Source organism: Nycticebus coucang, chromosome 20 (assembly GCF_027406575.1).
Source record: "Nycticebus coucang isolate mNycCou1 chromosome 20, mNycCou1.pri, whole genome shotgun sequence".
NCBI classification, from domain to species: domain Eukaryota; kingdom Metazoa; phylum Chordata; class Mammalia; order Primates; family Lorisidae; genus Nycticebus; species Nycticebus coucang.
Genome location: NC_069799.1, coordinates 40,499,994 through 40,513,625, shown reverse-complemented (window position 1 = coordinate 40,513,625; position 13,632 = coordinate 40,499,994). Strand labels below are relative to the sequence as shown.

At 41.7% G+C, this 13,632-nt stretch overlaps 1 protein-coding gene across 3 annotated transcripts in view; it reads left to right on the top strand.

The window, feature by feature from the left end:
• Positions 1–13,632, top strand: part of CCNY (cyclin Y) — a 231,397-nt gene that overhangs the window by 88,134 nt on the left and 129,631 nt on the right. The window contains exon 1 of one of the 3 annotated variants that reach the window (XM_053572254.1): positions 2,003–2,037. The exons of 1 other annotated variant lie outside the window; for it this stretch is intronic. Coding sequence is in view for 1 of the 2 variants with exons in the window: in XM_053572253.1 (XP_053428228.1) it covers positions 4,689–4,707 (19 nt within the window). In the remaining variant the exon portion in view is untranslated. Of the gene's footprint in view, positions 1–2,002; positions 2,038–4,684; positions 4,708–13,632 lie in introns of those variants that run through there. One more of the 3 variants, XM_053572253.1, reaches the window with a different exon arrangement.

The following is a 13,632-nucleotide window of genomic DNA, read 5'->3' as shown; positions in this document are numbered from 1 at the left end:
TTGAAGAAGAAATGAATATATAGCTTTTTTGAAGCACAATTCAAAATAAGTGGTACTATTTTGGTACGGGGTCTGACAATTAAGTTTGCAAACTCATTCTAGAAAACGTGCTTGAAGGAGGGGGATGGTGCCTATGGCTCAAAAGGGCAGGGCGCCAGCCCTGTATGCTGAAGGTGGCAGGTTCAAACCCAGACCCAGCCACAAAAAAAGGAAAAAAAAGTGCTTGAAGGGTAGACTAGGTACTGGCATTGGTGCATAGGTTCCCAACGGAGTACTTCAGATGACCATAGTGGTATTCAGCAATGAGGTAGGTAGCACTTTTTCTAGGATGAATTTGTAAACTTAATTGTCGGACCTCATGCTGCAAGTGGTTGCTTCCTTATTCAATTTTTTTCTCCCTCTGCCTGAAAAGTCTTGGTGACTCCTGTTTCTGTTTCTTTGTTCTTCATTTAGGTCTCATGTCTGTGCTTGCCTGATTTTCCTGCGACTGTCTCCTTTTTGTAGATAAAATAGTAGAAGCATCAGCATGTATATGAATTCCAGAATTTTTCACTTAAGCCACTTTACTTTCTAAAGAATCTTATCAGCATCATGCCACATCTTTTGTTTGCGTAGAGCACTGCTGAGTGAGTCATGGCTTGTTGTGTGTTTGCTAAGTTGTGGTGGTGTTTGTCTTACTGGGAATCTGCCACCAGTGCCCCAGAAACCAGGCCCTCCTGGGCATTCTAGGTCTTTCTCATTGGTTTCCTCTTGCTTCTCCTGAAGGTGTGAAGCTGCTGTGAAATTGTGCCTCTGACTTGGCACAGGTAGCTTTTCAGTTACCTTATAGCGATTCTTTCTGCAGATCTTCAGTTTGAGGCCTCAGAAAAGATGAAGATAGCTGGAGTCCAATTCCACCGCTGACGGAGATTCTGGAGAGTGGAGAACATGACCTGGGATCACCTCACATAGTCCTGATGATAGTTTACGAGGGAAATAACTGTCTTACCTTTTAATCTCATTTGAAAATAATGAAAAACTCTCACTCCCCAAAATAGGGACTGAATGTAAAGTAAACTTTTAAAAATTTTATTTATTATTATTATTTTTTTTTTTTGCAGATTTTGGCTGGGGCTGGGTTTGAACCTGCCACCTCCGGCATATGGGGCTGGCATCCTACTCCTTTGAGCCACAGGCGCTGGCCCCTAAAGTAAACTTTTTAAAAAGTAAATAAGCTCTCATACTGTGTAAACAGATGCTTTCTTTCAGCAGTTTTGCTTATTAAATTTAAGCTGAATGTGAATGGAGATTAATTTTTAACTTAATTCAGAGTCTTCTAGACGGAAATGTGTCTGATTTCTAATTTCAGTATCTTACTTGAACTCTGTGTTTGGTTGATTAAGGTGAAAAATGTGTTGTCATTTACTAATTCAGAATCATACCCTGTAGCATTTTAAGCTAAATTTGAGTGAGTTGTGGCCAAGTATAAATTGGCGTATTTCCATTTATTTCTTAATAACACGGCCGACTGAACTGATAGGCCTGCAGGCTGCTGCCGTTATGCCAGTGCCAGCGCTGCTTTGGGGCTGTGTCTTGGGTGCAGGATGAGGTCCAGGGGCCTGACAGGGGACACAGCTATGTTGGGGTCAAACAGGCCACCCCTGGAACAGCCCACTCTGGTCCCGTTCTTGGGTTACCTTTCTCAGGTCAATTGTAAGAGGAGAGGAAATTTCTTCTGTAGGATGCCTTGCTGGTTTCACAGACCTTTTGTTACTTTCTTTGGCCTGGAAGCTTCCTAGCTGTGTTCTGTAGGAAGTGACAAGGCATAGTTAAGTCTTTGACACGGCACGGGTATTTGGCAGTCCTCTCTATTTAATAGAGAGAACCCTAGCTCTGGACTCCTGCTGCTCAGTGATGCAGATTTGCTGGCCCAGGGCCTTCCAGCCCTGCCCACGTGGTGTTATTTGAGAATCCCTGTCCATGATGACACAGAGCTAGCTGGTCTGCCTTCATTTTCTCCTTAGACCGCCGGTCGAAGGTGACATTCATGAGAGTCAGGTAGTTGTGGTTTCAGCCTCTCCTGCTTTTCTTCGTAGCAGCCCTGGTTGTCTTGCCGGGTCACCTGACGTTCTCCTAGCTAGAGCTGGCGGACCCAAAGTCTGTAGCACTTCATTTCCTGTGTTCAGTCGTGATTCTCATTCAGGATGCCCTTCTTTACAGCTCTTCTTGTTTGCATTTCCTGTGTTCAGTCGTGATTCTCATTCAGGATGCCCTTCTTTACAGCTCTTCTTGTTTGCATTTCCTGTGTTCAGTCGTGATTCTCATTCAGGATGCCCTTCTTTACAGCTCTTCTTGTTTGCATTTCCTGTGTTCAGTCGTGATTCTCATTCAGGATGCCCTTCTTTACAGCTCTTCTTGTTTGCATTTCCTGTGTTCAGTCGTGATTCTCATTCAGGATGCCCTTCTTTACAGCTCTTCTTGTTTGCATTTCCTGTGTTCAGTCGTGATTCTCATTCAGGATGCCCTTCTTTACAGCTCTTCTTGTTTGCATTTCCTGTGTTCAGTCGTGATTCTCATTCAGGATGCCCTTCTTTACAGCTCTTCTTGTTTGCACTTCCTGTGTTCAGTCGTGATTCTCATTCAGGATGCCCTTCTTTACAGCTCTTCTTGTTTGTTTTCCATTGCTTTCCTGTTTTCTGTTCTTGCTCACATAACCAGGCCTCTTGAAGCAAGTCAGTCTGTATTTTTTTCTGGTGTTTTTCTTAACAGTAAATACAAATATCATTGTTTCTATAGGCCAGATACTGCTCTCAGTCTTATGTGAATCTAACTCAGCCCCCATAACTGTCTTGTGGAGTAGGTGCTCATATTATATCCCCATTTTGCAGTTGGTAAGCCAAGGTACAGAGAGGGTAGGTAATTGCCCCAGGTCATCAGCTTGCAAAGGGTCTGAACTCAGAAAACCTGGCTCCAGAGCCTGTTCTCTCCAGAGCCTGTGGGTCGTGACCCCCTTGTAACAATGAAAATACATCGCGGCATTAGGAAGGTTGAGAACCACTGCCTTGAACAGTATTCTCTATTTCGTGTTAGTTCCTGGTATCTTTGCTATCTGGAGTCTTCTTTGCATCTGATCTAGTTGCTCCCAGGATGAGTTAGCCCTTTCATATGCTATTCAGCTACAATTTTATCTAGGCATTTGTGTTTTGAAAATGGCATTGGACTTAGGTTTGTTTTTGTTTTTTTTTCTGAAACAGAGCCTCACTCTGTCACCTGTGCCAGAGTCCAACAGTATCATGAGAGCTCACTACACCCCCAATCCTAGGCTCAAGCCTTAGCTTTAGCTTCTCAAGTAGGTGGAACTGCAGGCAAGGGCCACTACACCTGGCTAATTTTTCTGGTTTTGGTGAACATGGGGTCTTGCTCTTGCTCAGGTTGGTCTTGAACTCCTGACCTCAGTGATCCTTCTGCTTTGGCCACCCAGAGTGCCAGAACCAGCCGGATACCTGCTTTTATTTAATTGCTGCCTTTGAACTGACTTTAAATTTTGTTGAGTGGTACTAAACCGACCAGTTAACTGCCATAATTAATGGGACTGAAAATGACTTGATTGGTGAACCTGTCTCGAGTATGTTTTGTGCTGAACTGTCTACCTCCCTTAGTCTCCCTGCTACCTTCCAAAGTCTCCTTGGTCCACTTTGGTAGTTTAGTCTGTGTGATGTTTGCCTTTAAATCACTTCCACTTTCTGTACATAGTTTTCTTTCAGTTATTTAAAAGTTTTTTTTTTATTTAAAAGAGGTTTTTTTTGGGGGGGGATGTGCATTGAGAGTATTAAAAGCAGCAGATTATTTTGGTGTACTATAAATTACTCTTCCATTAAGGAATTTTTCCTTCTGTGTTTGTTGAATTATGTCAGTTTCAGTGACTGAGTCTTTTTGGAGAATCCTGCAAGGAAACTTTTTGTCCAAGAACTTTGGCCTACCTTAATCCTGGGTTGCTGGCCATGACCAGATGAGGTAAATGATTAAAAATTGCAGAACTTCATAGAGACAGTTCTTTGAAAATTCTCAAATTTGCTTTTTCTAGACTCCAGTATGGTTGCAAATTATCCAAAGGTCAGTTATTCTTCACTTAATAGAAACTATACAGTAAAGCATTAAGGTTAGAGAAAAGTCCTTCAGATGGCAGCTGAGATGACCCCTTCAATGTGGGAAGGAGGAAACTGAGGCTAGGGGAAGTTGTTCCCATGCCAGGGTAGCAGAGTAGAGGGTAAGAGCCTGGCTGTGCAGTCACATTGTGGCCCAGCCTGTGAGGAAGGCCTTGAGCCTAGGATTTAGAGCCTTGGAGACTTGAGTAAGTTGCTTGACCGAGGGCCTCGTTCCCTCATCTTCCAAAAGGGGTCAGGTAGCTCCTTCGGAGAAGTTGTGAGGATTTGGTGAGTTGATATACGTTGAGCATTCAGACAGGACCCAGCTCATCCTAAGTTGTCAAATGTTAGTTATTTCCTAATAGTTATAGTAAAAACCCCTTGCATTTCCACAGTGCCCCAGGGGAGCACTGTTTTCTTAATCATTATGTCATCTCAGGGAGGTGTGTCTGATATTACTGAGTCCTTGCCCAGAGTTTCCCAGCTGTCACGTGGCATGATCAGAGCTCAATTTTGCAGCTCCAAAGAGTGCATGCAGCTGAGAACCAAGGAGTATGTCCCAAAATGGGCAAGGCACATAAAGGTAGAAAATGCATGCTTGTATTGTTTGTTTTTTAGAGAGTCCTTCAAGCCTTTGCTGAGAACCTGTTTGTTTTTAGGTATAATTTTAGAGAAATGACTAATCTTCATTGTCCTCCAGCCATACTAGCTTGGGGAGTGTCAGTGAAAATATGAGGGACAGCATTCATTGTAAAAACAAAACAGACCCATGGTTTTTGCCTCTGAGAATGTCCTCCTGTTCCAGTGCAACTCTAGCATCTGGAGTTTCTTTCTGGTTCTGAAGAAGTCGTGGTGCTGTGTGCTGTGTCCCCAGGAGTGGCTGTGAGCATTTCTCTGTGCCCTCTGCCAGGTTGCAGTCATGCAACCTGGATGCCTTGGGAGACGTGCACTGCTCCTCTGCTCCAGAAACTTCCAGGAAAATGAGGAAGCCTCTGCTCTCCAAACTGCATTTGGGGTTTGGGATCACATCCCACAGCATTCTGAAGCCCGTTTATTTGACTTGCTCTTTGTTTTCTCTGAAGGTGATTGCATTGATATTGTAAGAGATGAAAAAATCAAGTCTTATAAATTGGTGCAACTTCATTTGAAGGCAGCTATTTAATCTTATTTTTGCTCTTTGACCTAGGAATTTCTATTTCAAGGAATTTATGCTAGGCATACTCAAACACGTTTGCAAAGATCTAGGAATTCGATACAGTATTGTTTATAATAACTCCTTAATAGGAAATTGATTAGATAAATTATGGTACATTCATAGAATGGAATATTATATGTGGCTTTAAATGAATTTTATATGTACTAATGTGAAGAGATACCCAAAATAAGTAAGAAAGATTCTAAAGTAATCTATGTTTGTTTACAACATGTATAGTAAGAGAACACGAAGGGAGAAATGAGTGATTGATTTGGAAAAGTGTGTTTCATAGTTGAAAGCAGTAGCTACCTGGAGGGAGTGTGACATTAATGTGGGGCCTTTATATTTTGGTGGGGTGTAAATGTTTCATTGCTAGAAGCAACGAAAATAATTTTATGGTTGGAGGTAACCACAACATGAGGAACTGTATTAAAGGGTCTTGGCATTAGGAAGGTTGAGAACTACTGGTTTAAATAGTTACACGGATAGCTTTTGCAGTTAGAAAAACTAAAAGCTAAACAGCAAAAAGATTATCCCTTGTCAGTAACTTAGCCAGTGTCCTCAGTGACCAACCCTGATCCTGGTTGTCCTCTGGGAGAGCACTTTTCTTTTTTGAGACAGAGACTCACTCTCACCCTGGGTAGAGTGCTGTGGCATCATCAAAGCTCACGACAATCTCAAGCTCTTGGGCTCAAGCAATTCGGGCTGAAGCAATTCTCTTGCCTCAGCCTCCCAAGTAGATGGGACTACAGACGCCCACCACAGCGCCTGGCTGGTTTTTCTACTTTTAGTAGAGACGAGGTCTCACTCTTGCTCAGGCTGGTCTTGAACTCTGAGCTCTGAGCTCAAGCAATCCACCCGTTTCAGCCCTCCAGAGTGCCAGGATTACAGGCGTGAGCTGCTTTCTCCTTCTTTATGCTGCTGTGAGAGGTTTCTGGAGGGGCCTACACTTTCTACTCACCCTCTGGGAGGCTGTTAGCCCTGGTATTATCCAACAGTGCCGAGGAGCCCGATCAGTCTTCTGCCATCTGGGTCCCTGTTCATATCAGACTGGGGTCTCCTCTTCCCTTTTCCCCTCCCCAGCACACACACACCCATCCCCATCCACTCACAGCTCATCCTCACACATGCAGCTCCATGTACACGTTGAGTAGCAGTTAGGCCTTTGCTCTGAAACCTCCTCTGTAAACATGCTGTGTTGTGCAGTTACCTGGCTGGCAACAGATCGTGAAGATGACCTGATAATGAAGGAGCAGACAGAAAAACTGTAGAAGTATAAACTGAGACCCTTAAAGCACCCTAGTTCACATTCCACTGTAGGTTGGAAGCTGTGGCACTGAATTAATAAACAGTCCCTGGGGGTTATGGTGACGACTTTGCATGGACATTACCATCCAAAGTGATTTTAAACAGTATTTTGCCTCTTATCAAGACAGGCAAAATACTGTCTAAAATGCTGTATTTAGGAAGGCAAGATTGTGTGTAATGCATTTTAAAAAATGTTACTAAAATTTCTTTAACAATGTGGTAATATTAAAGTGTCAGTTATCCGGAAAGTCCCTGATATTGAACCAGTGGTTTCACTGACTTTAAAGCCAATATCTACATTCTTGGAACAGTTTGTCTAAAAAATAAATATTAACTTGAGGCCAGAAATCTTTTGGGAACCTTTCCCCGCTGTGCAGCATTCTGAATTAGCATATCTGCATGGGCAAGCACTTTGACAGAGAGAGACTTTTCGGTTTTGTTCTGAGGAAGGAGCCTCATTTTCACTGCCTGTGAACCACAATAGGCTTCGCTGTTCATTCATTATTATTAGACCGAATTGTAATGAGGAGAAGCCATTGTGCCTCTGGGTGCCCTATCTTGGCCTAGAATGGATGAAACCACAGTTGTTGAAACAGTTTCTCAGACACTTTGGTACATTCTTTAAAAGTATATTTGTGTCTTATGCAGAGTGGAAATAAGATCCTTTTAATAACTGGGGACGTTAGTAATTAAATGTAGTAGACCCTATCATGAATTTATTAAGCATTAAAGCATCACTGGAAAATGTACTGCGTAAGCCACAGCACTAGCTGCTCTAAGGTGTGCTAGATAGAATGAGTTTTGTCAGTTGAACATTATTGGTATTTGGATAGACTGAGGCAGGCAAATATTGGAATGAAGAGCTAGGTAGGCATTAGAGATTGTGGCCTCTGTGGGTCTTTGATACTAGCTGACTGGGTGTAGTGCCCCTCACCCAGAGATCTCCCAGGCAGTGCTCTTTATGGCTGCCCAGTCGTCCCCCCCGCAGTGACTTTTCAGTCTGCTGTGCCCGAGCCCACCCAGACTCCATGAAGCTGAAGCCTTTGGGGCGGCACCCAGTTGTCAGTATTTTTTTAAACTTCCCAGGTGAGTCTAATGTGCAGCCAGTTTGAATGGTGCTCTACCACCTACCACCTACCAGGAGCTGGTAACTTAGGGGCTTAAGTTATGTAGCCCCCTAATCCTTAGTTTCTTCATTTTATTTTGTTTTTAATATTTTATTTTTATTTCTACTTCATAGACAAAAGTCTTATTCTTTCATCCTGGGTAGTGTGCCTTGGCATCATCATAGCTCAGGGCAACCTTAAACTCTTGGGCTCAAGTGATCCTCCTGCCTCAGCCACCCAAATAGCTAACACTACAGACACCTGTACCAATGCCAGATTTGTTTTTTTATTTTTAGCAGAGACAGGGTTTTGCTCTTGCTCAAGCTGGTCTCCAACTCCTGAGCTCAAGCTATCCACCTGCCTCAGCCTCCCAGAGTGCTAGGATTACAGGTGTGAGCCACCGCACCTCAGTGGTTTCCTCATTTTAAATGGGCACAAGTAACAATCTATGTAAAAAGCTTTGTGGTAAGAATTAACTGGAAAAATGCATGGAAAACCTTTTATGTTCTGCCTGGCATGTGAATGCTCCATAATTTTAATGAATATATGTATATATAAATGTGGTAATGTATTCGGATACACGCATGTATATACATATTACATATATGTGATAAGGAAAATATATTGTTTCAAAGACACATCTATGTAAATAAATAACGTAGGTCACAAAGAACTTAAAACCAGCTTTTAAGATTTATGGAAAAATAAGGTACATAGTCAGTAGGAGCCTGTCATGCCTGAGTTTTGTCCTTTGCTGAGATTTTTTATTTATTTATTTTATTCTTATTTTTATTTTTTTTAGGACAGAGTCTCACTTTGTCGCCCTCAGCAGAGTGCCGTTGTGTCACAGCTCACAGCAACCTCCAACTCTTGGGCTTAGGCGAGTCGCTTACCTCAGCCTCCCAAGTAGCTGGGACTACAAGAGCCTGCCACAATGTCCGGCTATTTTTTTTGTTGTTGTTGTTGCAGTTTGGCTGGGGCCGGGTTCGAACCCACCACCCCTCGGTATATGGGGCTGGCACCCTACCCACTGAGCCACAGGCACAGCTCTTTGCTGAGATTTAGGGAAGAGCAGCAAACCAAGTGCTGATGGTGCCAGCAACTGAGAGGCTTCCACCCTGCCAGCCATGTCCTGGACTCTTGCCCTTCTCTGCCTGCCAGTGGCTCTTGGCCAGGGCCACTTAGTTAGGATATCTAACCTTCCATTCCTTCTGGTAAAACACCTGCTAAAACCTAGTGATGAAGATGGGAAGGTCAGTTAGCCCAGGTCTCGTGATTGACTCATTCTTTCTATATGTATGTAAGTATATTCTGTCAGATGTATACTGTCCTTTCATTCACTTAATGGAGATTTATTATGTACTTACTGTATTCTAGACATTGGGTTAAAATGTTGAGCAGAGCAGATGCTGTTAGTGTTTTTGTGTTGTTTGTGGGAGAGGTGGGTGTTAACCACCCACACCAAGCCATGGTACTGAGTGCCAGGTGTGATCCCTGAGAGCCCAGAAGAAAGAGGACATTCACCGATGTTGCTCAAGACATGCTGCTTGAGCTGAGATCTGAAGGGTGGTGAGTGTATGATAGTGTTAAAACTAAGAAAATAGGCAATAAAAATTAGTATATGAAAATTTGCATATTCGATATACTATTCAGTTATTTGAAAATACACAATATAAGCACTGGAATAAAGTTTGCCGTTGTGTTTACAGGGTTTTTCTCAGTTGTAGTATGGGCACAGGGGGTGTTTCCTTTTTTATTTGCACATTGTCTATTTTTATAATGGGTGATATGGAGTTTGATTAAAACAAAGATGTAGAAAAACATACTTTAGAGATGAACCTCATCTAAAAATCATTTAGCTATGTAAGTAAGTGCATTTTACTACAGTGGGTAGTAAAAATGTCATAGTTGTCAATCTAATTTTAAAACATCCTTTAGTATTGTGGTTGTGTATATTTGATTTATAACAGAGCTTTAAAAAAAATCCATTTAAACTTGGTACCAGTAACTTTGGCAACAGATTATAAATGACAAACTGTGTCATAAAGAGAATCCGAGAGTCAAACAGTAGATACTGTAAGGGGGATTCCATTCCCAGAATGCAGCAAAACTAATGAAATCTCTCCTTATGACCTTAAAAATCTTTAAAAACTTGGATCCTTATAGTTGTAATTGTCAAAATATTAAATTGGTCATTTCCCAGGCCTGCATATAGCTAATAATCTCATCTTACATCAGTTTCTTTATTTAGGAATCAGGAAGCATTAACTGATGACATACAGCTCCGAATATCACTCACTTAAAATAGCACATCTGCCTGCAGCGAGAGGGGGAACGTGCAGTCCAGCTACTGGGGGTTATTAATTGGATTGTTCTGTAGTCATCCTCCACTTGACCATGATGATGGGTCTGTCAGCCCACTTTGACTGTCAGATGTGTCTGGTAAAGTTTTTAGAGGCAATAAAGGTGTGCACAGATTTCATTTAAAAAAATTTTATCTGACAAACTTTAGAAAATATAATACAGGTCTGCATTTTTTTCAACTGTTAGTACATCTGACATTTATATTATACAAAAACAGTTGTGCATTTGAGATATTTAGTGTTACCCCTAAATGTGGCATGTCTTTGTCAGGTCTTTAGTGTTTGACGACTGTGAGTGGTAGAGCAGATGGGAGGAGCCCGTCACCTAGGGTTGGTCACCCCTGCTTAACTCCACTGGTCCTGAGGTGTGAGACTTAACCACGAATAAAGTCCTTCTTACAACTAGCTACAGGCTTTAACTAACGTGCCCATTTCTCAGTTCCTGTATTTGAAGTGCCACGTCTCTCTGTTACTTGGACACTTTAGTTTTCATGTGGAATGTGTGTTTCAGGTTCCTGTTTACTGAGTAAGCTTTAAGGAAATATGACCCAGAACCTACTCCAGGGCAGCAGAATCCCTGGGTCCCTTTCTTGAGGGCGAGACGCAAGTACTCTTTTCTTTTCAACCTAACCAATTTGAAGAGCAGCCATAGGATTTATTTATTTATTATTGTAGTTTTGGCCGGGGCTGGGTTTGAACCCACCACTCTCGGTATGTGGGACCGGCGCTCTACTCCCTGAGCCACAGGCACCACCCCATAGGATTTGTTTAGTTGAGATGATGTTTCCTCTTTCATTTTTTGTGGTGGTGATTTTTTTTTTCCACATTCTTTGAGCTCATAACTAATGTGTTTCTAGACCTCTACCAGAATCACACGGGGTACTGGTGTTCAAGCCAGTGTGGATTGTAAGGCTTATTCTTTGACTTTGTGATTTTCTGCATATACTTGTATTTCAACCCGAGCAACAAATCAGAACAAATTGGTTGCAGAAGCAGAGAAGAACCTGTTGTCTATGCCTAAGCCAGCCATTAGAGAGATTTTCAAAAATGTAAAACAGCATCATCTCATCAATTTTTGTTTTGAGAAATATAATTATTTCTGTAGAAATAGGGTTTTATTATAATACAATATGTACTTTTGTTATTTAAAATTGAATAAGAAATAGTATTAAAATTTCTCAGTTTTAATTTCCAGTATCGTAACTATCAAAAGATATAGACCATAGCTCTTTGGGGTCTTCAACGATTTCAAGTTCCATAGGGGTCCTGAGACCAGAGAGTTTGTAAATAGCTGATGTTGTCCTCCCCGGGAGTTTGGTTATTAGATAGGTTTCTTTCTTTCTTTTTTTTGAGACAGAGTCTGAAGCTGTCACCCTGGGTAGAGTGCTGTGGTGTCCTAGCTCACAGCAACCCCCAACTCTTGAGCTCAAGTGATCTTCTTGCCTCAGTTGTTGTTCTTCTTCTTCTTTTTTTTTTTTTCCCCTTCTATTTTCAGTAGGGGCAGGGTCTCATTGTTGCTCAGGCTGGTCTCAAACTCATGAGCTCCAGCTCTCCACCCTCCTCAGCCTCCCATAGTGCTAGGGTTATAGGTGTGAACCACCGTTCCCGGCCTTAGATAGGTCATTTAAACTCTTAACCTCAATTTACTTACCTGCAAACTGGGGAGAAAATGGTGTTGTTATGAGATAATCTATGGTGAGGTACCTAATTCCGTTCCTAGTATTTAGTAACTGTTCAATACATTGGTAGTGGCATTTGCTGCTACTGTTATTAGAGTATAGCTACATTGCAAACTCTCTTTAAGTATGTGGTGATGTATTGTAAGGGAAATATACAGAATTTCTGATATTGCTGGAGCAGGTGTTTAGTAAATACCTATTAAGTGAATTGGAACTGGAGAGTAACTTTGAAATAATCCTTGATTACTTAGCAGCTAACCTTGAGTATTTGACTTAAAGTTCAGTAGTGGCAGACGCCGTTAGTGGGAGTTTTAGCATAAAATCAAGGAACAGCATCGGAACAAACAAGACTTTGTGTGTCCTACTTGTCCTGTCCTGGCTCTGCCACAGATGAGTTCTGTGACCTTAGCTGAATCTCTGTATCTCTCAATTTCATTATTTAAAAAACCCAAAATGCAATGAAATGCTGAAATCCCGCTATAGAGTTTCATGTGCATCCATAGTAAACTTCATGGTAGTTTTGTTTTTTTTTTGGCTGGGGCTGGGTTTGAACCCACTACCTCTGGCATATGGAGCTGGCACCTTACTCCTTTGAGCCACAGGCGCTGCTCCTTGGTAGTTTTTTTAAACACACAGATCAGGCGAAGGAGTAGAAAAGGAAAGAGGGAGGATATGGGCCATCTTGTGACTGGACATCAGAAGTTACCAAATAGATAAATTAGGAGATAACCATTTGAATGGCACAGGAATTTTTCTTTTTAGGAATGGATTGTCCACATGTTTAGTGCAGAGTAGTAACTACTTCACAAAGAGGAATGAAAGGAGAAAAATTATGAAGTTTAAAATTAAACTGTTATCTGAATGTCCATCAGAATTGAGGATGATGATTAATTGAAGTTTAACAGAATTTAAAAAGAAAAAGCATTTCTTTGCCCACTAGCACAACTTCCATCATTACACTAGCATAATTATGTAGGTAAACATAAAATTATGTAGTAGTATTTCTAAAAGAAGTTATGTGTATAGCATTTAAAAAAATGTAATACTTAATCTTTGGTCATAAACTTTCTGGTGAATATGTCTATAAACTAAGCTATTTGAATTGTTCCCTTACTGTTCTTTAAATAACGGTAGTACTAACTATCTCTCCCATGTTTGATCTTGTAAATGAAATTGCTCATACTTAGCAGCACCCCTCACTTACCATTCCAGTGTGTGTGTTGCTCTGTGTGTGTGTGCACACGTGCGTGTGTGCATGTGTGAGAGAAATATATATATATTTTTGAGACAGAGTCTCTCTATGTCGCTCTCAGTAGAGTGCTGTGGCATCACAGCTCACAGCAACCTCTAACTCTCAAGAGTTAGACTGGGACTACAGGCGCCCACCACAATGCCTGGCTACTTTTTTGTTGTAGTTGTCATTGTTACTTGACAGACCTGGGCCAGGTTCGAGCATGCCTGCCTTGGTGTATGTGGCTGGTGCCTTAACCACTGAGCTACGGGCGCCAAGCCAGAGAAATAGATCTTAAGTTGTAGCTACAGTCTATCTATCCTTTGAATTCTCTCTGACTTGGGTGGCAGATACTTTAGAAAATAATGCTGTAAATGTTTTTATTAACCACTGTCATTTTTTGAGTTTTGACTTGTGTTCTCACTGCAGAATCCAGTAAAGCCATGCTTATTTTGTTGGAGAAGAGAGAAGCATCCTAAGTATAAAAGTCCCAAGTGTAGGAGCTGGTAGGCTGGGTTAGAGTCCTGGTTCCACCATTTACAGGGTGTGGCCTTACGTTGGTTACCTAGCCTCCCATTATGATCGTCCGTTTTCTCATCAGTAAGATGGAGACAGAAATATCTACA